The 23536-nt window shown below is 36.2% G+C and overlaps 1 protein-coding gene across 2 annotated transcripts in view; it reads left to right on the forward strand.

Annotated features, from left to right (window-relative positions):
• Positions 1–23536, forward strand: part of MKLN1 (muskelin 1) — a 173115-nt gene that overhangs the window by 59874 nt on the left and 89705 nt on the right. For both annotated transcript variants that reach the window (XM_045062993.1, XM_004741739.3), the window contains exons 3-6: positions 855–997; positions 3043–3131; positions 11482–11591; positions 13815–14007. In XM_045062993.1, coding sequence (XP_044918928.1) covers positions 855–997; positions 3043–3131; positions 11482–11591; positions 13815–14007 — 535 coding nt within the window. The remainder of the gene's footprint in view (positions 1–854; positions 998–3042; positions 3132–11481; positions 11592–13814; positions 14008–23536) is intronic.

Here is a 23536-nt window from a genome sequence, read left to right on the forward strand (position 1 = left end):
TTGTTTATTTGACAGAGAGAAAGACAGGGAGCAGGAACACAAGCAAGGGAAGTAGGAGAGGGAAAGCAGGCTTCTGAGCAGAGAGCCTGACACATAGTGGATTATAGGACCCGAGGATCATGACCTCAGCCAAGGCAAGGCAGACACTTAACGATTGAGCCACCCAGGCACCGTCAGGTTTTTTTTATTTTAAACTTGACAGGGTTGGTTAGTAAATCTCTAAGTTTGTTTTTAAGTTTAAAATTTTATCACTAATTTTGAACACTGAATTTGCTATCAAGAGTGTAGTTGCGGGTCCCTGGGTGGCTCAGTTGGTGAGTGACTGCCTTCGGCACAGGTCATGATCCTGGAGTCCTGGGATCGAGTCCCACATTGGGCTCCCAGCTCCATGGGACGTCTGCTTCTCCTTCTGACGTCCCCTCTCATGTGCTCTCACTCTGTCTCTCTCTCTTGCTCTCTCTCAAATAAATACAATCTTAAAAAAAAAAAAGTATAGTTGATGAGAATATGTGATTGCTGCTTTTATAATCTAATCTTGTTTTATTTGGTAATTCATAGTCTGTTTATATCTTTTATTGAATGGCATACCTTCATTAGAAGTCATCTGATTAGTCCTTTTCTCCCCCTTCATCTGAAGTTCAGGATGATGTAGTTTGCTGGGGAAAAGTGGTGGTGGTATGGCAGCCTACGAAGGGCTGTGTCATACTGTTATTTAGCATTAAAAACATAGTCTTCCAGTGTAGGATGGATAGGATGGATCTTACGCATTCTTCAGCTAACTCTTCTAAGTTTTAACTTTTAAAGTTGTTTGTTCTAAACAAAGGAGGATATAATTTGGTTGTTTCTTTTTTTAGTACCTGATTCTGAAACTTGAAAGGCCTGCTATAGTCCAGAACATCACATTTGGAAAATATGAGAAAACTCATGTCTGCAATTTGAAGAAATTTAAAGTCTTTGGTGGAATGAATGAAGAAAATATGACAGAGCTATTGTCCAGGTGAGTTATGATTATGGGGAGGAGAAAGTTGTCTTCTAAACAAGCTACAGTCTTATTTTATCTCTTCATGACTAAATCTGCATGGTTTGATCTTTCTTTCAAGGGAGAAACGAATATTTCTACTATTTCTACTATGGTATTTCTAGTGCCTTATTTTTTTTTTTTCAAAGATTTATTTATTTATTTGACAGAGAGAGATTACAAGTAGGCAGAGAGGCAGGCAGAGAGAGAGGGGAGGAAGCAGGCTCCCTGCTGAGCAGAGAGCCCAATGCGGTACTCAATCCCAGGACCCTGAGATCATGACCTGAGCCGAAGGCAGCGGCTTAACTCACTGAGCCACCCAGGCACCCTAGTGCCTTATTTTAATATTGTGTCTTGAGTTAACCTTTTTTTTTTTTTTAATATTTTATTTATTTATTTGACAGAGAGAGAGATCACAAGCAGGCAGAGAGGCAGGCAGAGAGAGAGGAGGAAGCAGGCTCCCTGCTGAGCAGAGAGCCCGATGCGGGGCTCGATCCCAGGACTCTGAGATCATGACCTGAGCCGAAGGCAGCGGCTTAACCCACTGAGCCACCCAGGCGCCCCTTGAGTTAACCTTTTTTTAACCATCAGCCACAATTTAATATTGTTACTAAAGAAGAAAATAAAACTTGGGTGTTTTTTTCCCTACTAATTTCTCAGTCTTATTTTTGAACTGTAAGTGACCTCAGAAATATTTTCAGCTTTAATAAAAATCTTTACTATAAAAATATAGACTCTAGGGAGGCCTGGGTGGCTCAGTCAGTTAAGCATCTGCCTTCTGCTCAGGTCATGATCCCAAGGTCCTGGGATTAAGTTCCGCATCGGAGGCCTCTTCTCCCTCTGCCTGCCACTTCCCTGGTTTTTGCTCTCTCTCTCTGACAATTAAATAAATAAAATCTTAAAAAACATATGTATAGACTCTGTCCAAAATATTAAGATCGATTGCCCTAATCCAGAAACAATATTTTGAGAATATAGTATAAATTGGAGACTAAAAAGAGAAAAAGTATGTGACTCTATCTACCACAGTACCTGCCACTTGGAAGGAGCTTAGTAAATTTGAGTTTTAAAGACTTAGACCATGAGGAATGAAAGTGTTAATTAATTTGCTCCCTAGATAATGAAAAATCAGACAGTCAGTAACATGGACAAGTAAAGCCATAGTGTTTTAGAATATCTTTATGATATAATATGTGCCATTAGCATAGTGTTTGATAAAAGTAAATATTACATCGATACTGCATTTAAGTCATGAAAGTATGTTAGGACACAAGACAACTGATATTCCTGTAAATACTTGTGTTTCAATCCTAGCTGTTTACGCAGAGAGGTGGTAAGGGTTTATTTTTATTTAGAATGAAGTGGGTGCTATTAAACTAATGGAGTAAAAGAACATTATTAACGTCTTAATTGGAATTTTTAAAAACTTAATTGTTTCACAGGCTCTAATACTTGGCTCTAAGTTGTCAGAATTGAACGTGAATTATTTTTTAATTTTTTTCTTACTGCTTATATATTTGATGTTATATTCAGTTATACACTAAAGACACTAGTTTCTATTGCACATTTCCATGCACTGTGGCCACATCCTGTAATTAACGCTGAACGTTTTTCATTAGCCCTCATATAGTTAGAACACAGTTATAATGCAGTTGATGTGAATGTGCAAGTTTTGACCTATATTCTCATTATTCTGATGTTTGACTACCGCCCCCCTCCTTTTTAAAGATTATTTATTTGTCAGAGAGAGCACAAGCAGGGGGAATGGCAGGCAGAGGGAGAAGCAGGCTGCCCGCTGACCAAGGGGCCGGATGCAGGACTCAGTCCCAGGACCTTGGGATCATGACCTGAGCTGAAGTCAGATGCTTAACCAACTGAGCCTCCCAGGCGTCCTTTCGATGACTCCTTTACATTTTCTTGATCATGTATTTTGTTTAACCTTAAGATCTGAGTATGATTTATGTTTTAGTGTGTTTACTAAATTATGAAGTCAAATTTGATAGCCTATTTTTTTTTCCCCACAGTGGCTTAAAGAATGATTATAACAAAGAAACATTCACCTTGAAGCATAAAATTGATGAACAGATGTTCCCTTGTCGATTCATTAAAATAGGTAAGGTTTTTAGCATTCTGAAATAGAAATAAATTCTTTATACCATCAGTCAGCAAATTACAGCCTGTGGTCTGAATCCTTTGGAACTCCTGTTTTTTATAATAGGATTTTATGGGAACACTGCCACACTCGTTATTCACTGGTTGTAATGTCTGTCTTGCATTTGCTGTACAAACGAGTTGCAAGAGACAAAATGTTTACTGTTTGGCCCTTTGCAGCAGAAGTTTTCTGTTGCCTGCTTTATAAATCTGTAAGTGACAGTTACTTCAAGTGGAACCTTTTCCAGATATTTTTTCGTTTGAAGGTTATCTTAGAAGGTTTAATGAGATAAGTGACTTAGTTCAGCTTTGATTGTTTTATGGAAAGTTTAACAAGTTATTATAGAGCTTAATATTCTAAACTAAATAGTGATGAATTCCTTGAGGAAGTATATTATGCTATTTTCTGTTTTTCTTTTTTTAACCCTCCCCCCAATTCTGTTTTTTCTTTTTCTTTTCTTTTTTTCTTTTCTTTTTTTTTAGTGAAATGTTGGGCAAACCCATTAAACTAATTTTGTGGCCCACTAATATGGTACAATGGAAGATTTGAAAAATACTACCTAAGGCGTGTATTTATTTAGCAAGTGTTTTAGCTTAAGACAGTATTGTAATGCCTCCTCAGCATTAGTATTTTTAGGGTTATTTTGCTTTTCTTCAGGATTTTTTCTTTAAGGTAGAAAAGTTGAAGACTTGACTCAATTTGCAGTCTGCATCTATGTTGCATAGCTCAAAGTATTATGTTAAAATTAAAGTGAATCAGATCCTTCAAAGAATATTAATAAAAGCCAGAATACCATGTTTTGATTTGGGAGAAAAAGTCCTCTTTTGGAACGAGCAGTGTACTTCGTACTCATTTTTTGCCAACGTATCAAGAGGTGGCCTGTTCATTTCATTGACTCAAATAGTTCTGTTGGGTAAAAAGAATATCTAAGGTCTTACTAAGGACTACTATAAAAGAAAAACTACTTTGATAATAGTTGGGCTATCCATTGTGTTACTTTTTTTAGACTATGGTTTCTATTGTTACAATAAATAATTGTAAATAAAAACCTGTTTGCTGTTTTCCTATGAGAATTTATGAACAAGCAAATTTTTTTACTAAGTTTAACTCTTGGTTGCTTTTTTTTTGTACTGAGTACTTCTTTCCTCAGTATGCAGACCACCCAGTTCCTACAGACCCTAGCGTAGCTTTAGTAGTTGTGCATTTGCATATTTCAGATCTAGAAGCAGTGAGATGTCTTATATTTTTCTGTAATAAATTTAGGTTCTATTAAATTTTAAAGTACTTATTCAACCTGTTTTGCTTCATCACACAAAGTGAAAATTCTCTTTCTCTTTTTATGTTCAGAATCTTTTATTCTATTTATTTTATTGTGCTTTTTTGCTTTTTTGCGCAGTACCTACAGTCATTGGTTTACTTTGAAGGAAACTACCTACTGCTACTGCTTCTGTAGTTCTCAGTCTTCTAGTATTATTCATTATAAGTGTGAGTAGATGTCTGTTTAGGGAAGTTGTGTGGTTTCTTCCCTTAAAAAATTATAAAATTATAAAATTATCTCTTCTGGAAAAGTTAGACATTCAGCTGCCTAAAGATAAGAAATTGGACCTCTTTCCAGCCTTTCTGTCAGCCTTCAATTACAGAGCATAATGATGTCTTTTACTTAACCCTGGGTTAGTTTTATGGTTTTCAGGCAAAATGTTAATTGGAGCTTTTCAAATAATTGTAGACACTTACTACTCATTTTATATCTAGGATATTAATATTTAGATAACTTCATATTTCTTCTCTGTTAAAAGATACTAATAGTGGTCTGCTGTGTGCTTGCTTTCTAGTCTTCTTAACATTTTTTTGATACATTTTCTTTGAAAATAATATAATGTGAAAATGTGAAACTCAAAGCCTTAATGTTAGGTTAGAATTTTTAGTTTATCACCATGTTTTCTTAAAAAAACAATCATTCTGAAAAAGTACTTGAGTGATGTGTAGCTCTCTCTTATTGGTGATTTAGCAGATATATGTTTACCTTCTTGGGATAAATTGTTAGAATGACTTAGATTTCTTTTTTTATTTTTATTTTTTAGATTATTTATTTATTTATTTATTTATCAGGGGGGCGGGGGGGGAGTGAGCACAGGCAGACAGAATGGCAGGCAGAGGCAGAGGGAGAAGCAGGCTCCCTGCTGAGCAAGGAGCCCGATGTGGGACTCGATCCCAGGACGCTGGGATCATGACCTGAGCCAAAGGCAGCTGCTCAACCAACTGAGCCACCCAGGCATCCCTAGAATGACTTAAATTTCTGTGGATTTTTTTTGATTTTTGCAGACTGGATGGTTGTGGGGGCTTTAGGGAGAAACTTCAGCTCTGGCTGGATTTGGCGTGCATTCTGGATCCTCAGAAGTATTTTGAAGTCTAGAATGAGTACTAAGTCTGGGAGGAGTGCCGTAATGGTGGCCCTTTATGCAGACAGATGGAAAGTTGATATTTAAAAAATATACCAAGAAGAGAAAAATTAATATAGTAGTAATAACTCATAATAATAGCTAATATTTATTGATCACTTACTATGTACCAGATACTGTGCTAAATGTTTTGTGTACTCACTAATTCTGTAGTAAAATAGATGTATCCTTTCGGAGTGCTTAGTCTTGAATTTTTAGGATCTTTCAGAACTTTGAAATTCCTAGCATCTTCTAATACCTGTTTCAACCATTTAGGATGGGAGTTTTCTTACTGCCAAAGAACACTGAATATGCCACAGAGGCATTTTTGTTGTGTTGAGATGTTGACTCTGCTTTGATCCTAGAGTATCAGGAGCCTGCAGCCTCATACCCATATTTGCCATAAAAATATTACCACTTTTGGGGTGCCTGGGTGGCTTAGTGGGTTAAAGCCTCTGCCTTCAGCTCAGGTCATGATCTTAGGGTCCTGGGATCGAGCCCCTTGTTGGGCTGTCTGCTCAGCAGGGAGCCTGCTTCATTTCCTCTCTCTGCCTGCCTCTGCCTACTTGTGATCTCTGTCTGTCAAATAAATAAATAAAATCTTTTAAAAAAATATTACTACTTTCTACACATGTCATTATGAAAAAGAAAGAGAGGCACTGATCCTGATCATACCTGTGTCTGATTGTCCAATGAGGAAAATTGGCAGTTGAATGTAGGATACAAACTCTTAGCTTTAGGATTTGTATTAAGAATTTTAAATCTTTATTTGAGGTGGGAACAAAGATCTCTTTCATCAGGAAGCAAAGAACATGTGCCTGGAGCTGCAGTTCACATTTAGATTTGACATATAATGCATAGTATGTCTATTTGCATTATTGAAGTTATTAATGTCACAGAGATCATTTGTAAAATTTGAAGTGGGTGTACATCACTCTGCTTATTCTGTATATATCCCTTCAATCTGCTAAAAATTAATTGTACATTTCATTCATCTTTAATATATGGTATTCTTGTGAGATGACTTCCTAATTAACCTCCCTCTCAACATTGTTCTTTGAAAGGCTTTAAGAATTACAATTAATATTATTTTAGAAATATTTCTGTTGGGCCATCCAGTATGTAGGCAGAATCTTTCTAAAAACACAGTTGCTAAAATAGTTTTTAATGAACATTTTTGAGTGCCTGGGTGGCTCAGCTGGTTAAGCAACTGCCTTCAGCTCAGGTCATGATCCCAGTGTCCTGGGATTGAGTCCTAGGTGGGGCTCCCCCTGCTCTGCGAGGAGCCTGCTTCTCCCTCTACCTCTACCTGCCACTCCCCCTGCTTGTGCTCTTTTTCTCTCTGTCAAATAAATAAATGAAATCTTAAAAAAAAAAAAAAGGATTTCATTTATTTATTTGACACAGAGAGAGAGATCACAAGTAGGCAGAGAGGCAGGCAGAGAGAGAGGGGGAAGCAGGCTCCCCGCTGAGTGGAGAGCCCAATATGGAACTCGAACCCAGGACCCTGAGATCATGACCTGAGCCGAAGGCAGCGGCTTAACCCACTGAGCCACCCAGGAACCCCAAATGAAGTCTTTTTTAAAAAAGTGAACATTTTACTGGGACTTGAATAAGATATAATAGGAGGAATTTTTTCTCCTAATCTTATTGAACATGGACCTGGAACTTGAAATTCCTAACTAATGTCTGGTTATACTTAGAGACTATGTTCTTTTGGCCTTGGGTTTAAAATCCTATGTTAGGGTTGATTGGGTGGCTCAGTCAGTTAAGCATCTGCCTTTGGCTCAAGTCATGATCCCAGGGTTCTGAGATGGAGCCCTGCATCAGGCTCCCTGCTCAGCCCCGAGTCTGTTTCTCCCTCTGCCTCTTTCCCACCTCACCCCGCCAGGGGCCCCATCCCAGCTTCTGCTTTCTCAATCACTCTCTCTCGAATAAATAAAAAAAAATTTTTTTAAGATAATTTAGTATTCATTCATAAAACTTTCTGAAAATTTTGTTGTTTGTACATGTAAACTAAGAGCCGTATTTATACATCCTGGAAGTCTGTCATATATGCTAATGGCTGGTTGCTACTGCCTGTGTGTATCTTCACTCACACAGATAGAAAATCATTTGACATAGTAACACTTTTGCTCCTCATGAATATGATATGCTAAAAGAGAACAGCAGACTTGGAAATCAGGTCTGATATCAGGTATGGTGGCTATTCTACTTTGATACTTAAAACTTGACAAGTGTCAGTTTTTAAAATGTAATTATAGTATTCGTTCTGAACCATATTAGCGTTATATTAAAATCCATTGGCGGGGCGCCTGTGTGGCACAATTGTTGAGTGTCCAACTCTTGGTTTTAGATCAGGTAATGATCTCAGGATGGTAGAATTGAGCCTACGTTGGGGTCTGCACTCAGCACAGAGTCTGCTTGAGATTCTCTCTCCTTCTCCCTCTGTCCCTCCCACTCTTGCTTGTGCTCAGTCCCTAAAATAAATAAATTTAAAAAAAAAATTCTTTGGCTTGTCTTGCACTTTTATCCATGTGTGGTTTTCTGACATCATTCATTATTCATTTAAGAATATGGCTCACTGAGTTATGCAGATCTTCCAGATGTTGAAACATTTTATTATGTAATATTTTTTGAAAACATACTCATTAATAGATCAGTACCAGTCTTACAGCAAAGTCTTAATTGCCTGGAAATAGTTAAATTTGCAACCTTGGATACCAGTTTTCGGGGGGGGGGGTATATTTTTTAAAGGTTTTATTTATTTATTTTTAATGAGAGGGTGGGGAGGGGCAGAGGAAAAAGGAGAGAGAGAATCTCAAGCAGACCCCCTGTAGAACACAGAGCCCAACAGGGGTCTCAGTCCCAAGACCACGAAATCGTGACCAGAGCTGAAATCAAGAGTCAGATGCTGAACTGACTGAGCCATCCAGGTGTCCCAATTCTCCAAAATCGTGATTTTTCCTTGAAAGCTTGAATTTTATTCTTTTCTTTTTTTTTTTAAAGGTTTATTTATTTATTTATTTGACAGAGATCACAAGTAGGCAGAGAGGCAGGCAGAGAGAGAGGGGGGAAGCAGGCTCCCCACTGAGCAGAGAGCCCAATGTGGTGCTTGATCCCAGGACCCCAGGATCACGACCTGAGTTGGCGGCAGAGGCTTTAACCCACTGAGCCACCCAGGTGCCCCTTGAATTTTATTTTTGGCAACAAATACTGTCTGTTGTTTTCTTTGAAATGACAGGTAAATATCTGGCCTATACTCCACATTAAATAATCATAAGTGATCTGTCAATTTTTCTTTTAAAAGGAAGTTGTATCCTGTTAGGGGTCTTGCACAGGGGAAGACAAATAGCTATTTTAGCTCGAACAGCTATGTAGATTCTTTTCCTTGAGATAACCATTATGCTTTGGTATGTAGCAAAAGTACTTTATGTGTACTTCCCACTGTGTCACACAGAATGTTAAAAAGATGTGTACCTAATGATTAGGATTTATTAAAATTTTTATTGCATCATTAAGGACATTCTTAAATGAATTGCCCCCCCCCCTTTTTAAAACTCCAAGTATATGATGGCAAGGAATACAACTTAATCTTTACTGTATTAAGAAATACTAGGGTGCCTGGGTGGCTCAGTAGATGAAGCAGCTGCCTTCAGCTCAGGTCATGATCCCAGGGTCCTGGGATCAAGTCCTGCATCAGGCTCCCTGCTAGGTGGGGAGTCTGGTTCTCCGTCTCCTTCTGTCTGCCACTCTGCCTATTTACGCTCTTTGTCAAAAAAAAACAAAGTCTTAAGAAAAAAAAAGAAATACTGATACATTTTCATGGTACTACTAAGATGCTAGAAGTTTTACTCACCATTGCTTTTTATAAAAAAGAAAAAATTGGATATATACCACTGAGACTTTTATTGAGATTCCATTAAATTTACAATTAATTTGAGGAGAACTGGCATGTTTACAACATTGAGTTTTCCCATTTAAGAATATTGTAAGGCCTTTCATTTATTCAGTTCTTAAGTAACATTTTCTGTTATCTTCAATAGATTCTGCTTGTATTAAAGTTTATTCTGAGATGTTGTAAGCTCTTGTGACTATTTTATTTTTTTAAAGATTTTATTTTATTTATTTGACAGAGAGACAGTGAGAGAGGGAATACAAGCAGGGACAGAGGGAGAGGGCCATTTTATTTTATTTTAAAGATTTTATTTATTTATTTGACAGAGAAAGAAAGAGAGCCCAAGCAGGGGGAGTGACAGGCAGAGGGAGAGGGAGAAGCAGACTCTACACAGAGCAGGGAGAGCTGATGCAGAACTTGATTGCACTATCCCTGATCAGGACTTGAGCCCTGAGCGGCAGACAGTCGCTTAACCAACCAAGCCACTTCGCGTCCTCTTGTGACCATTTTAAAGGGGACTTTTCATTAAATTTTCTAGTTGGTTATTACAAGAAAAGGGAAGACTGATTTTCATGTTTACCTTGAATACAATCTTAAGTTTTTCAGTTGAATCTCTTGAATTTCTTATGAAGATAGCTATATCATGTTCACTATTTTTTCTTAATTTGGTTTTTTATTTCCTTCATATTGCATTGGCTAAGATCTTCCATATAGTGTTGAATAAAAGAGATAATTGGGATTCTTTGTCCTGTTACGGACTTGAGCTGCAATACTTACTGTTTCTCGATTAGGTTTAATTTTTGAGGTCTTTGATATTTAACAAAAATTTTAGGTAAGGTAGTTTTCTTTTGTCTTCTATTTCTTTTTTTTTTTTTTAAAGATTTTATTTATTTATTTGGCAGAGAGATATCACAAGTAGGCAGAGAGGCAAGCAGACAGAGGGGGGAAGCAGGCTCCCTGTAGAGCAGAGAGCCCGACTCAGGACTTGATCCCAGGACCCTGAGATCATGATTCCAGCCGAAGTCAGAGGCTTAACCCACTGAACCACCCAGGCACCCCAAGAGGGTTTTTTTTTTTTTTTTTTTTTTTTTTTTTTTTTCTAATGAGTAGAAAATAAATTTTATTAATTTATTGTAAACACAAGTTGAGGTTATCAGACACATTTTCTTTTACTTGGTTAACATGGTGAATTACACTAATATGGCTTCTATTATTGAATCATCCTTCCATTCCTGGAATGGACTCTATATTTGATTATAGTAAAAACCTCGTAGAATTTTTTTGCAAGTTAAAAAAATTTTTTGAATATATACTTATAACTGAGATCAGCCTTAAATTATTTTTCTTCTGATTTTGTTTTCGGGGTTATGCCACTTGTTAAGAATTGAACTTTAATCTTTTGTGCTCTGATACAGTTTAATTTATATAGTAATAATTTGTTTCTTGTGGGTTTGATAAAATTTGACTGCTAAATAATCTAGCTCTGGTCCTGTTTTAAGAGGGGTAGGTAAATGAGCGCTTTGAATTTATTTTGTAGTGTTTTTATAAAGTAAACCCTGTGGCTCAATTGTTAAGCATCTGCCTTTGGCTCAGGACATGATCCCAGGGTCCTGGGATTGAGCCTAAGGCTCCCTGCTGGTCAGGAGGCCTGCTTCTCCCTCTCCCACTCTGCCTGCCTATGTTCCCTCTCTTACTGTGTCTCTCTCTGTCAAATAAGTAAAATCTTTTTTAATAAGTAAATTAATTAATTAAATTAAACCGCTTGATGGCATGGATCATATTTTCTTTTTTTTACTGTAGCCCCAGCACCTAATAATACAGTGTTAGCCTTTAAAAGAAAAATGTTCTGAAAATTTGTTGAATGAATTTAAATGGGCATGAGTAGTGATTTTAATCTGCTAAGGTTTTATTTGAACTATGTTAATTTTTTCCTCTTTCTTTCTTTCTCTCTCTCTCTCTCTCTTTCTTCACAAAGTTCCACTCTTATCCTGGGGACCCAGCTTTAACTTTAGCATCTGGTATGTTGAACTTAGTGGCATTGATGATCCCGACGTAGTACAACCCTGTCTCAACTGGTATAGCAAGGTAGGACTGTATTTTAAAATCCTGATTTTATGTTTCTGATGTCTATAAGGGGAGAAATGTGTCAAGCTTTTTCTTCATTTAGAAAAATTTAAAATACTGAGAATAATAATAACTATAATGATTAATCAACTAATATTTATTATTTATATTCTGCCAGCTGCTAAGCAGTCTTTATAACTTATTTAATCATTACCATTCTGTGAGATAGGTACAATTATTATCCCTCTTTTATAGATGATGAAATAGAGCATGGAGAGTTTGAGTATCTTGCTCAAGTCCCCACAGTTCACAATTAATTGTAAAGTGCCTAAGCTAGCATATAAACTCAGGCAGTCTAGTTCCAGAGTCTGCCATTTATATATATTATTAAACCTTTCTGATCCTGAATTTTGTTTTCAACCTATATTGATAGAAATTTTTAAACATAGTTTTTAGTGGGGACTGCTTTTATAACACATTACTCGATTGTGTTTGTTGAGTAAAATAGGAATATTTGCTTTTCCTTTAAATAATTTGAAATAGCTTCTGTAAGTATTATGATCTTATGCTTATAGGAAGTATAAAAATTATATTTAACAATTTTGTTCATAGATCATTTTATACTGTAGATACAGCTTGGAAAATGTCAGTTTAAGTTATTGAGAAGTAGGTCTTGTGGGGTTTTTGCATACCTTTTGTGCTTTGTTTTTTGCCTGTGACTCTCATAGCTTTTTTTCTTCTTTTTTTTTTTTTTTTAAATGGGGGGCTCACTCTTTCTTGTCAAGGAGATAAAGCTTCACTCTCTTCACTACTTCCTGTTACTTTTATTTGTGAGTAGGGGTGAACTGATCTACTCATAGGAGATTGGGAAACACTGTAAATTCTAAGGTTTTTCATATGGAATTTCAGCTCTTTTCTGGTTAGTTTAATTGAGGAACTCTGACTAATTTGTTTTTGGCATTTGATTATATTCAACTTAAAATAGAGGCTGAATTTTAGTATATTCTGTATTTTTCATATATTCTTGGATTTCCTGTAATACTGTAAGATCTTTCAGGGTAGAGATGATATTTTTACATGTTAAAAATTACCTTTACAGTGTTATGCACATAGTTGTATATACTTAGCATCTTCTAAATTCTTTTGGTTCTTTTAAAAAATAATGATTAAATTTCTCTGATACTTGAGTACAGTTTTCCCTTTAGCCTATGATATGTGTGTGTGTGTATTTTACTATACTCACACCAATCTCTTGATGTTGTAGGAAGTTGCAACAGTGTGGAGAGATTATATTTGAGAACATAAAATTGTTCAGTCTTACTCACTTTTTAAGTTCACTGCATTTATTATGAACCTCTAGCAATTAAAGTCTTCACCTCTTTGAGTTTCAATCTTTTTTTCAAAGTGTTGAAATACTATTATTTCATAAATTTTCTCCTATTGTATATCTATATGCAACCTGATAGAAAACTTAAGTTTTTATCTAAGCTCGCATTTTTGGCATTCATCCTAATAGGGGAGAGTTAGTACATTGAACATTCTTCTTTTTGGATTTTAGTTAATTGAGATTTTTGCTTTATAGCCATGTAAGAGATGAGGTAGCCCAGGCTTAGAAAAAAATACAAAATTTAGGTAGTTGTCTTCTGATCATTTTGAGGCATAAACTCTGTGGTTTTTGAAATACATAAAACACTTGATAATATTTGCTTTTCATATAGTAACTTCAACTAAGAACCAAGAATAAAAAGCATAATATAACTTATGTATGTTATTTAATGGTTTCTGTGCATTCAGTACCAACATTGTAATCTGATGAGTAAATGCCATGGAAGTTAGAATCTTTGCAATGTTAAGTGGTCTTTGATAAAGTTACTCTGCCCTTTTTTTTTTTTTTTTTTAAGTTCAGGCTCTAGAATTAGGTTTGGTTTCATCTTTTTATATCTTCCATCTTCATGAACTAATTCCTCTGGGCATATAGATATGTATATCTGTATATCTTCATGTCTTTTATATCTTTCTGCTATATACTTTTGTGACTTTTGGCAAGTAATTAGAGTTGACTAAGCTTCATCTTTGCCTTTCAAAGTGGAAATAATAACAAATAGTATAATGAATAATAATAATAATGAATAGTATAATGCTTAGTACATAGTAAATGCTCACTTTAGGTTAGTTGTCTCCTGTTGCCTACAGTAATAACTAAGCAAATCTCTTCTTTTCATACTTTCTCTTGTGTTCCAGTAGTACCGTGAACAGGAAGCTATTCGCCTTTGTCTAAAACACTTCAGACAACACAACTATACAGAGGCCTTTGAATCGCTACAAAAAAAAACGAAGATTGCCCTAGAACATCCCATGTTAACAGATCTACATGATAAACTGGTGTTAAAGGGTGATTTTGATGCTTGTGAAGAATTGATTGAAAAAGCTGTAAATGGTATGTTATAAACATGTAAACTTTGTTTTTTTAAGGTGATTTCAAATGTATACAGAAACAGTTTTTTGAAAATAATATAATCTTATGCCAATTATTAGTTTACTTTTTCCCCATTTTTACTCTATAAAGATTGTTAGCTTGTTGAATTATGTGCTTCTTTTATGTAAGATAGGTCCATAATGATACTTTAAAAAAAAGAAACATATTTGAACTCACATATCTAAATCTAAATTACCATCTTGGGAAACCACGGAAGCAGGCATTTGCATCTATGAACACTAACATTGACTAGCACTAAGCAATGTTACAAAAAGGCTTTAAATGTTGCCTTCCATTTTGGAGGCCTATTCCTTTATGTATTTTTATTGATAGAAAATTACCATTTTTAAGGGCAAAATTTGGCATAATGGGTAGTTGGATATGTTAAAAATGTTATTAATAGAAAGTTATAATGAATGAGGGTATTTGTACTGGAAACATCTGTGTGATATGGATACTACATAATTGCTAATTTTCTTGAATGGTTTATAATCTGGTTTTGAAAAAAATGTGAATATTAGAACATGATATAATCTCCAAAGATAATTGTTTTGGAGGATGACATCTATTTGAATATTTAAGGTCTGGTATGGTCTGGTATGTTTTGTTATTTTTAAAGTGTCTGTTCTTATTTTATAGAATGGTATTCTTTTAAAAAAATAATCTCTGCCAGTGACAAACAACAGAATAGGTGCTGTGGTATAATAGAAAAAAATATATAGGGGCACGTGGGTGGCTCAGCCAGTTAAGCATCTAGCTCTTGGTTTCAGCTCAGGTCATGATTTCAGGGTCTTGAGATTGAGTCTGGCTTTGGACTCCCTGCTCAGCAGGGAATTTGCTTAAGATTCTCTTCCTCTCTTTCTGCCCCTTGCCCCAGTCACATGGTGCATGGGTATGTGTGTGGGTGTGTACTCTCTCAAATAAATAAATCCTTTAAAAAATCTTTTTTAGGGGCACCTGGGTGGGTGGGTTAAGCCGCTGCCTTCGGCTCAGGTCATGATCTCAGGGTTCTGGGATCAAGCCCTGCATCGGGCTCTCTGCTCAGCAGGGAGCCTGCTTCCCCCTCTCTCTCTGCCTGCCTCTCTGCCTACTTGTGATCTCTCTCTCTGTCAAATAAATAAATAAATAAATAAATCTTATAAAATAAAAATATAAATATAAATTAAAAAAATCTTTTTTAATAGGGTGGCTGGGTGGCTCAGTTGGTTAAGTGTCTGCCTTTGGCTTAGGTCAGGATCCCACTTTGGGCTCCCTGCTCAGTGGGGAACCCTTGCTCATGTGTGCTTGCTCTTTCTCCCTCTCTCTAAAAAAATGAATAAAAATCTTCAAAAAATTGTTCTTGAATAAATACTTGGTCTTTGTCTCTTAAAACTCTTGGAATTTGGTGGAGGGACAAGAGTGTTTTTTGTATGCTGAGATGAGAGGTGGCTGAGAGCCCTAGATCGCTTCAGATTTCCAGAAAGATCAAACCCTGTGTGTAGAGGGCTGAAACTTTCAGCTCCACCACCCAACCAGGAAAGGGAAAGGGGTCAGAGATTGAGTCCGATCACCGGTGACCAGTATTTTAATCAGTTATGCCTAGGTAATAGAGACTCAAAAGAGAAAAGAAAAAGGCCCTAAACATTGAGGTGCCTAAAGAGGTAGAAAACACACCCACACACATACACACACCACCACCCCACTCACTCTGATGAGTTGCTAAACCTGAGGGGGAGCTGTGGGAACCCCAGATTTGTAGGTAATAAATAAGAAGTATAGGCCTGGGAGTCGGGGTTGGCATGTGAAGTGAGGATTGTCTCGTGGGATTGAACCCTTTAATTTACAGGGATCTGATGGTAACTTCAGGTAGATAGTGTCAGAATTGAATTGTTGGATCCCAGTTGGTGTCAGAAAATTGGAAAAATAGCTGGTGTGAGAAAAAAAAACCCTACACATTTGGTATTAGAAGCGTTGTGAGTGAAAACAGCTTAGCGCTCAGTATAAAACTTGTGGAATGGAGTTTGGTCATTTTTTTTTTTTTACTAGGAAGAAAGGACAATAGACTTTCTCCAATCTCTGCTTTCATGTATTTTAATCTTATCTCTGTTATCATCCATTATTATTATGTGCTCATTTATCAGATGGGTTGGATATTTTACAACTGAAGAAAATGGAACCAGTGCTCCCTTCCTTGAGTTTATAAATTTTAAGTTAACTTAAAACGAATTGCTTCTGGCTCCATTGCTTTGTAATAACAAACCTGCTTCTCAGCCTTGTACATTGTTACTGCTTATTTAATTGGTAATGATACTTGCAAATAAATGATTATTATGTTTGAAATAGAGTAGACTTTGGAGTATAAATAAATACAATATATATGATTATTAATATCTTCCCAAGCCATTAAAATACCACCAATGAAAGTATAAATCTATGTATGCCATTTCTAAGAATAAATGCTATATTTTTTTCACCTAAAGATGAAGAAGTCACAAGTATTTGTTAGTTTTGCTTCAAATCTTTATCCTAAGGCGTGTAATATTTTGTTAAGGTAGATCTCAGTGAGAACAACAAAAACCTCTGGCAGCTCTATGCTCTCACTAAGCTGGAAACAGTTAAATTTAAAAACTGTGTCTTTATCAATATACTCATTTTAAGAGAAACTGTTAAGATTGTGTGCAGCTTTGATACCATAGGGGCTTAACTTACCTTTCTAGCTCTAGGAAGGGCTCAAGTTTGAGGGAAAATTGGTAGTTATTCTTCCTGAGTTAGAACTAAGACATATTTTTTTGTACTCCTCAAATGGCTTGGAACAGTGTTTAGTTAATAAACATTCCTTCCAGGGTTGTTCAGTTTGCTGCTGACTTCACTGATGATGATTTGTTGGACAAATAAGGAAGTAAACACTGCAGAGTTTTTTGGCTTCTGCTCCACTAAAAACATAGCAGAGAAGGGCAAGAAGTTCCTGTTTGCTAAATAGCAAAGCCTAGGGAATCAAAAGCATCTTAAAATGGAGGAAACAAGAGCTTACGTTTAGTGTATCTTAGTATGTTCTTTAAATATGAGTATTTGAGATATTTGAGAGAAAGTGTTTCTAATAGACTTACTATTTGTTAGAAAATCCCCTACATTTATAGTTAATTTCATTGCAGGTCCAGTACCCCTGGACCAATTATTGCTACTTTCTCCCTAACAGTTCCTGAGGAAGAAGTAGAATCCAATGATGATGGACAGAAGTAATCACCTAGGAACAGGAAATAGTCAAAGAGAACCTAGCTTTCCTATGCAATGTTTATCTTATTTCCTCGTTAAATTACAGTTTGCTTTTGTGAGATAAAGAAGGGATAAAGTTTAATAAAGTGGTCCTAAAGTTTCAACTGGAGGTCTTTATCTCCTTCTCACTTTCCCTCCTCCTCTCTCCCTTTCTCTCTTTCATCTCTTTTAAAATTTCTTCTCACTCCATGGCTTACGAGGTGGTGGTTAGTTATGTGGCAGGCCTGTTTCCCTCTCAACATTCTTCGTTTTTTAAGTGAGATCTCAAGTCTTGTTGGAGTTATCTTTGTGGCAATGTTTTTAACTGCATATTTAATATTGTTAATGGCAACAGGGCTGTTCATATTCTGTATATCTTCTGATTGAGCATTGGTAGTTTGTGTCTTGTAAGGAATATTCCCATTTCATTGAAATTGGTGAATTTATTGGCATAAAGTTGTTTATATCTTTATGACATCTTTATGTCGTATCTTACTCTTGAAATTGGTGATGGTTTCTTTGTCTTTCTGTTTCTTTTTCTCCCATTTCATTGATTTCTACCTTTATTATTTCCTTTTTTCTACATAATTCAGTTTTAATATGCTCTTCTTTTTCTAGTTTCTTAAAAATGAAAGCTGAGGCCATTAATTTGAGATCCTTCTTAACTAACAAAGCTTTTGGTGCTAAAGAGTTACCCTTGAACTGTAACTGAGCCAACATGAGTTCACTCCTTGGTGAGTCAGAAACTGCACCAGGTTGAGTTGTTACACAAAGAAAACTTTTATTTGCAGCAAAGGAGATCACAGGAAATGGCTTTCAGAGCTGTGACTCCCTGAGAGAGAGTGAATGGGTTCCTTTTGTTTAGGGTTAGGATGAATATTTAGGTTGGGATTCCTTGTCATATGTAGATGCTAGCATAAGATCACACACATGCCTTAACATACATTGTATGTATGTGAATGAAGCTGAGGCTCCTCCTTGGTTGGAGATTTTAGTATTATAATGAGGTAAAGGTAGTTGTTGTTCATACCAGATGTCACTCCATGCTCCTGTGCAGGTGTAGGTTCAGGGTTTAGCTCAAGAGGTTTGGGTGGTCTGGGCCTGCGGGAGATCTTGTCAGGGCAGTCTCCATCACCTCAAGGGTGCTTTCCGGTTTCATTTACCTCAATTAAGAGCTAAACAGAAAAGAATAGCTTACGGAAAAATATAAGACAAAGTTTAGGGAGTACAAGCAGGTGGGCAGTGTTAGGTCTAGTTGGTGACTTAAACACTGCTAGCTGTGTAGCACAAATTGTGCTGTGTTTTTCATTTCTGTTCAGTTTACCATACACATGCATAATGACCAGCCCTATGCCTTATTTTCTTTTGTGCTTAATCTTTTGGCCAGGATATTTAGTACAAGGGTGAGATGACATAATGATAGTGGATATCCCTATATAGTTCATGATCTCAAAACAGATGCTTTCAACATTTCATTGTGAAGTATGTTGTTTGATCTGGGATTTTGGAGATCCTGTATTAGGTTACGAGTAACCTAATAGTAACCTATACGAGTAACCTATAACATAAACTCTTGCTAAGAGTTTATGTTATAAATGGGCATTGAATTTTACCACTTTTTCTCTTATCTCTTGTGATACCATTTTTTCCTCCTAAATTCTATTAATATGTGAAATCATAGTGATTGATTTTCTAATGTTAAAATTCAGATATACTTAACTTTGCATTTCTCAGATGAATCTAATTCAGATATACTTAACTTTGCATTTCTCAGATGAATCTATCTTTCTCTCTCTCCCTTTTTTTTTTTTTTTTTTTTTGGTCTGTTTTGGATTTAGGTGGACTTAACATTTTGTTAGAATTCTCCCAACTATATTTTCATTAATAAGATAGGCCTTGTAATTTTTCTTTATCTTACCTTTGTCTTCAGGTTTAGTATCCTTCTTACACTAATCCCACATGATGTGTTGAAGAGTTAGCCTTTTCTTTCTATAATCTGTATGTGTAAGATTTGAATTCTTTCTCATATGCTTGGTAGAATTTGTTATTATGCTATCTGTGCTTGGAAATTGCTTGGGGAAAGTATTTTTGTCTATCAGTTCAATTGATTTAAATGTTGTAAGACTATTCAGGGTTGTTTGGTTGGTTCAGTCTTTAACAAGATCCTTTTTTTGAGCAATTTGTCAGTTTTACTTAAAATTTCAACCTTGTGGGCATGAAAATATACCTAATATCCCCTTGTTTAATGTTTTCAGGATTTCTTAAAATATCTCTTTTCACTCCTTCTATTTCTCATTTATGAATTCTCCCCCCACCCCCATCACTATCATTGTCACCAGAAATTTATTAAGTTTATTGGTCTTTTGAGGAAACTAATTTCTGGTTTGTTGATTCTTTTATTTGTAATGTCTTTGTTACTCTAGTTGTCTTCTTTCTGTCTTTGGAAGTTGCCGTCTTTTTGTAACTAACTAAGATGGATGCTTGGCATATTAATTTCCAGACTTGTTATTTTCCCATATATACATTTAAGGATATAAATTCCCCTCTACTTATTTTCTAGTTGTGCTATGAAGTATTTTCATTTTATCCAGTTCAACAATTTCATTATGAAATAATATGGCTCTTTTGTAGTTTTGTTTTTAATTTCCAAATTAAATATCCAAATTCCAGATTTCTTTTCTTTTTTTTTTTTTTAATTGTTGTTAACTTATTTCTAGCATGAATGCATGGTGGTCAGATTACATATTCAATAGAATTCTAGTTCTTTGAAATTTGATGAGACTTACTGTACAGTCTAGTTTGTTTAATTTCTATAAACATATCATACATACTTGGACAGAGTATGAATTCTTTATTTATTGGGGTGGTTTTCTGTATATGCCTAATTGGTTCAGTTTGCCAACCATGTTCCACAAGTTTTCTTTACCAATAGTGATATTTTCTGTCAGATTCTCTCAGGTACTAAGAAAAATATGTTAACTCTTTCCACTGTGATTTTGGAATTGCCCATCTCTTAGGGGTTTGTGCAATTTTGCTTTATATATTTTGAAGCCATGTGTCTAGATATTTACACAATTTAAATTCTTTAATTTTGTTTCTCATTTATGAAATGTGTTTTATCTCTGGTAGTGTTTTTTAATTTTTTTGTTTTAAATTTAATTAATTAACATTAGTTTCAAAAATAGAGGTCAGTGTTTTATATAATACCCAGTGCTCATTATATCACGTGCCCACCTTAATGTCCATCAGCCCGTTAGCCCCCTCCCCTCCAACAACCCTCAGTTTGTTTCCTAGAGTTAAGAGACTCTTGTGGTTTGTCTTTCTCTGTGATTTCATCTTGTTGTATTTTTTCCTCTCTTCCCCTAGGATCCTCTGTTTTGTTTCATAAATTCCACATATAAGTGAGATCATATGATGATTATCTTTCTCTGAGTGAGTTATTTTTTTTTTAATATTTTATTTATTTGACAGAGAGAAATCACAACTAGGCAGAGAGAGAGGAGGAAGCAGGCTCCCTGCGGAGCAGAGAGCCTGATGTGGAGCTCGATCCCAGGACCCTGGGATCATGACCTAAGCCAAAGGCAGAGGCCCTAACGCACTGAGCCACCCAGGCACCCCTCTGAGTAACTTATTTAACTTGCATAATATCCTCTAGTTTCATTCCTGTCGTTGCAAATGGCAAGTTTTCAAATTTTTTGATGGCTGAGTAGTATCCACACACACACATACACACTACATCTTCTTATCTGTTGGGCTCTTTCCATACTTTGGCTATTGTCCTATTGTGGGCATTGCTGCTATAAACATTGGGGTGAAGGTGCCCCTTTGGATCACTACATTTTAAATCTTTGGAGTAAATACCCAGTAGTGCAACTGCTGGGTTGTAGGGTAGCTCTATTTTCAACTTTTTAAGGAACCTCCATACTGTTTTTCAGAGTGGCTCGCATTTTAACCAGCTTGCATTCCTACCAACAGTATAAGAGGGTTCCCCTTTCTCTGCATCCTTGCCAACATTTTTGGTTTCCTGACTTGTTAATTTTAGCCATTCTGACTGGTGTGAGGTGGTATCTCATTGTGCTGAGTGATACTGAGCTGTTTTTCATGTGTCTGTTGGGCATTTGTACTCCTTGGAGGAATGTCTGTTCATGTCTTCTGCCCATTTTTTTATTGGATTATCTTTTTTGGTGTGTTGAGTTTGTAGATTTTGGATACTAGCCCTTTATCTGATAAGACATTTGCAAATATCTTCTTCCATTCTATCAGTTGTCTTCCGGTTTTGTCAACTGTTTCCTTTGCTGTGCAAAAGCCTTTTATCTTGATGAAGGCCCAATAGTTCATTTTTGCCTTTGTTTCCCCTGCCCTTGGAGACCTGTCTAGCAAGAAGTTGCTGTGGCTGAGTTTAGTAGTGTTTTTGCTTCATGGTATAAATTGTTTTACATTAAGCTTTCATTTGGTAAGTATTTGCATAATGTTTCTTTTTTTACCTTTTATTTTCAACCATTCTGTATCCTTTTTTTTTTTAAAGAAGTGTCTCCTATAAATTTAGTTCAAAAAAATTTGCCTTCTTTTGATTTGAGCATTTATTTCATTTACATGATTGAATTGGTGGTAAATAAATAGATTTAATAATTACCATTTTATTTATTTATTTAAGATTTTATTTATTTATTTGACAGAGAGAGATCACAAGTAGGTAGAGAGGCAGGCAGAAACAGAGGGGGAAGCAGGCTCCCCGCTGAGCAGAGGGCCCGATGCAGGGCTTGATCCCAGGACACTGAGATCATGACCTGAGCCGAAGGCAGCGGCTTTAATCCACTGAGCCACCCAGGCGCCCCATTACCATTTTATTGTATATACTTTGTCATGTCCCTTTTTTTGGTTGCTAACTCTTAAAACTTTTTAATCTTCTTAGTTTTTTCTTTTTGTTTGGAAGGAACATACTTTGTTTATCTAGACTATATTAGTCAAGAAATTACAGCAAGTATGCATATTTAACAAAATTAATCAGTGCTTTTCCACTTTTCCCGTATTAGGACATAGTAGATTTTTCAACTCCCATCTGATCATTTTCCAACTCATAAGTTATTGTTCTTTATTTTGATACCACATTCAAAGACCCTATAAAATATTACTAGTCTTATTATTACTGTATTCAGTCAGTGTTCGGTAATTTTACCCAAATATGTACTGATTTTTTTGTTCTTCAGTAATATTTGAATCATTGATCTTGTATCTTTTTTTTTTTTAAGACTCTGTATTTGTGAGTATGAGGTGGGGGAAGGGGCAGAGGCACAGGCAGACTTCCTGCTGAGCAGGGAGCCTGCCATGAGACTTAATCCCAGGACTCTGAGATCATGACCTGAGCAGAAGGCAGACACTTAACTGACTGAGCCACCCAGGTGCCCCGATCTTGTATCTAGGATCATTTTTCTTCTGCCTTAAGCATATATACTTTAGGATTTCTCCTCCTCCTCCCTTTTTAAAGAGAGAAAGAGAAAGAGTGAGTATGCATGGGAGCAGGGTGGGGGGAGAGAGAGACTGTTAAGCAGGCTCCAAGAGCCTGGGAGGGGTGCTCTGTCTCACTACCCTGAGATCATAACTGGAGCAAAAATCAAGAGTTGGACACTTAATTGAGCCACCCAGGCACCCCTGTCATCAATTTGTTGATGAGAAATGTGTGATAGAGGGTGCCTGGCTAGCTCAGTCGTTAGGCATCTGCCTTTGGCATGGGTCATGATCCCAGGGTCCTAGGATCAAGAGTCCCACATCGGGCTTCCTGCTTGGCGGAAAGCTTGCTTCTCCCTCTCCCACTCCCCCTGCTTGTGTACCCTCTCTTGCTGTCTCTCTGTCAAATAAATAAATGAAATCTTTGGTGGGGGTGGGGGGAGAAAGAAGTGAGAACTTTGGGTATGGGTTGAAGTACTATTGTATATGCTTTTTTTTTTAACCTTGGATGAGGTTTGAACATTTTTTTTTCTCTCTTGGTAAAAACTTCGTAAGTTTCATTTTTTTTTTTTTTTCTAATGTACTTTTTAAGTGGGTATTCACTATTGGAGACAAGAACAGCTTGTACCTAGTTAGGACTGTATGAAATGTGTTTATTATAGTCTTAATCATAGGGGGAAAAATGAGGTGGTGTTGGGCCTGGAGACTTTAAATAGTTTGAAAATTGTTAGCAACTCAGTCTTAGCATGCTTTCTCCTAAGTGATACTTTCATTTCTTTTGTATAGTTTTACTTTTATCAGATCCTTCTGATTT

Source organism: Mustela putorius, unplaced genomic scaffold, assembly GCF_011764305.1.
Source record: "Mustela putorius furo isolate JIRA1106 unplaced genomic scaffold, ASM1176430v1.1 tig00003845_pilon_pilon_pilon, whole genome shotgun sequence".
Classification (NCBI taxonomy): Eukaryota; Metazoa; Chordata; class Mammalia; order Carnivora; family Mustelidae; genus Mustela; species Mustela putorius.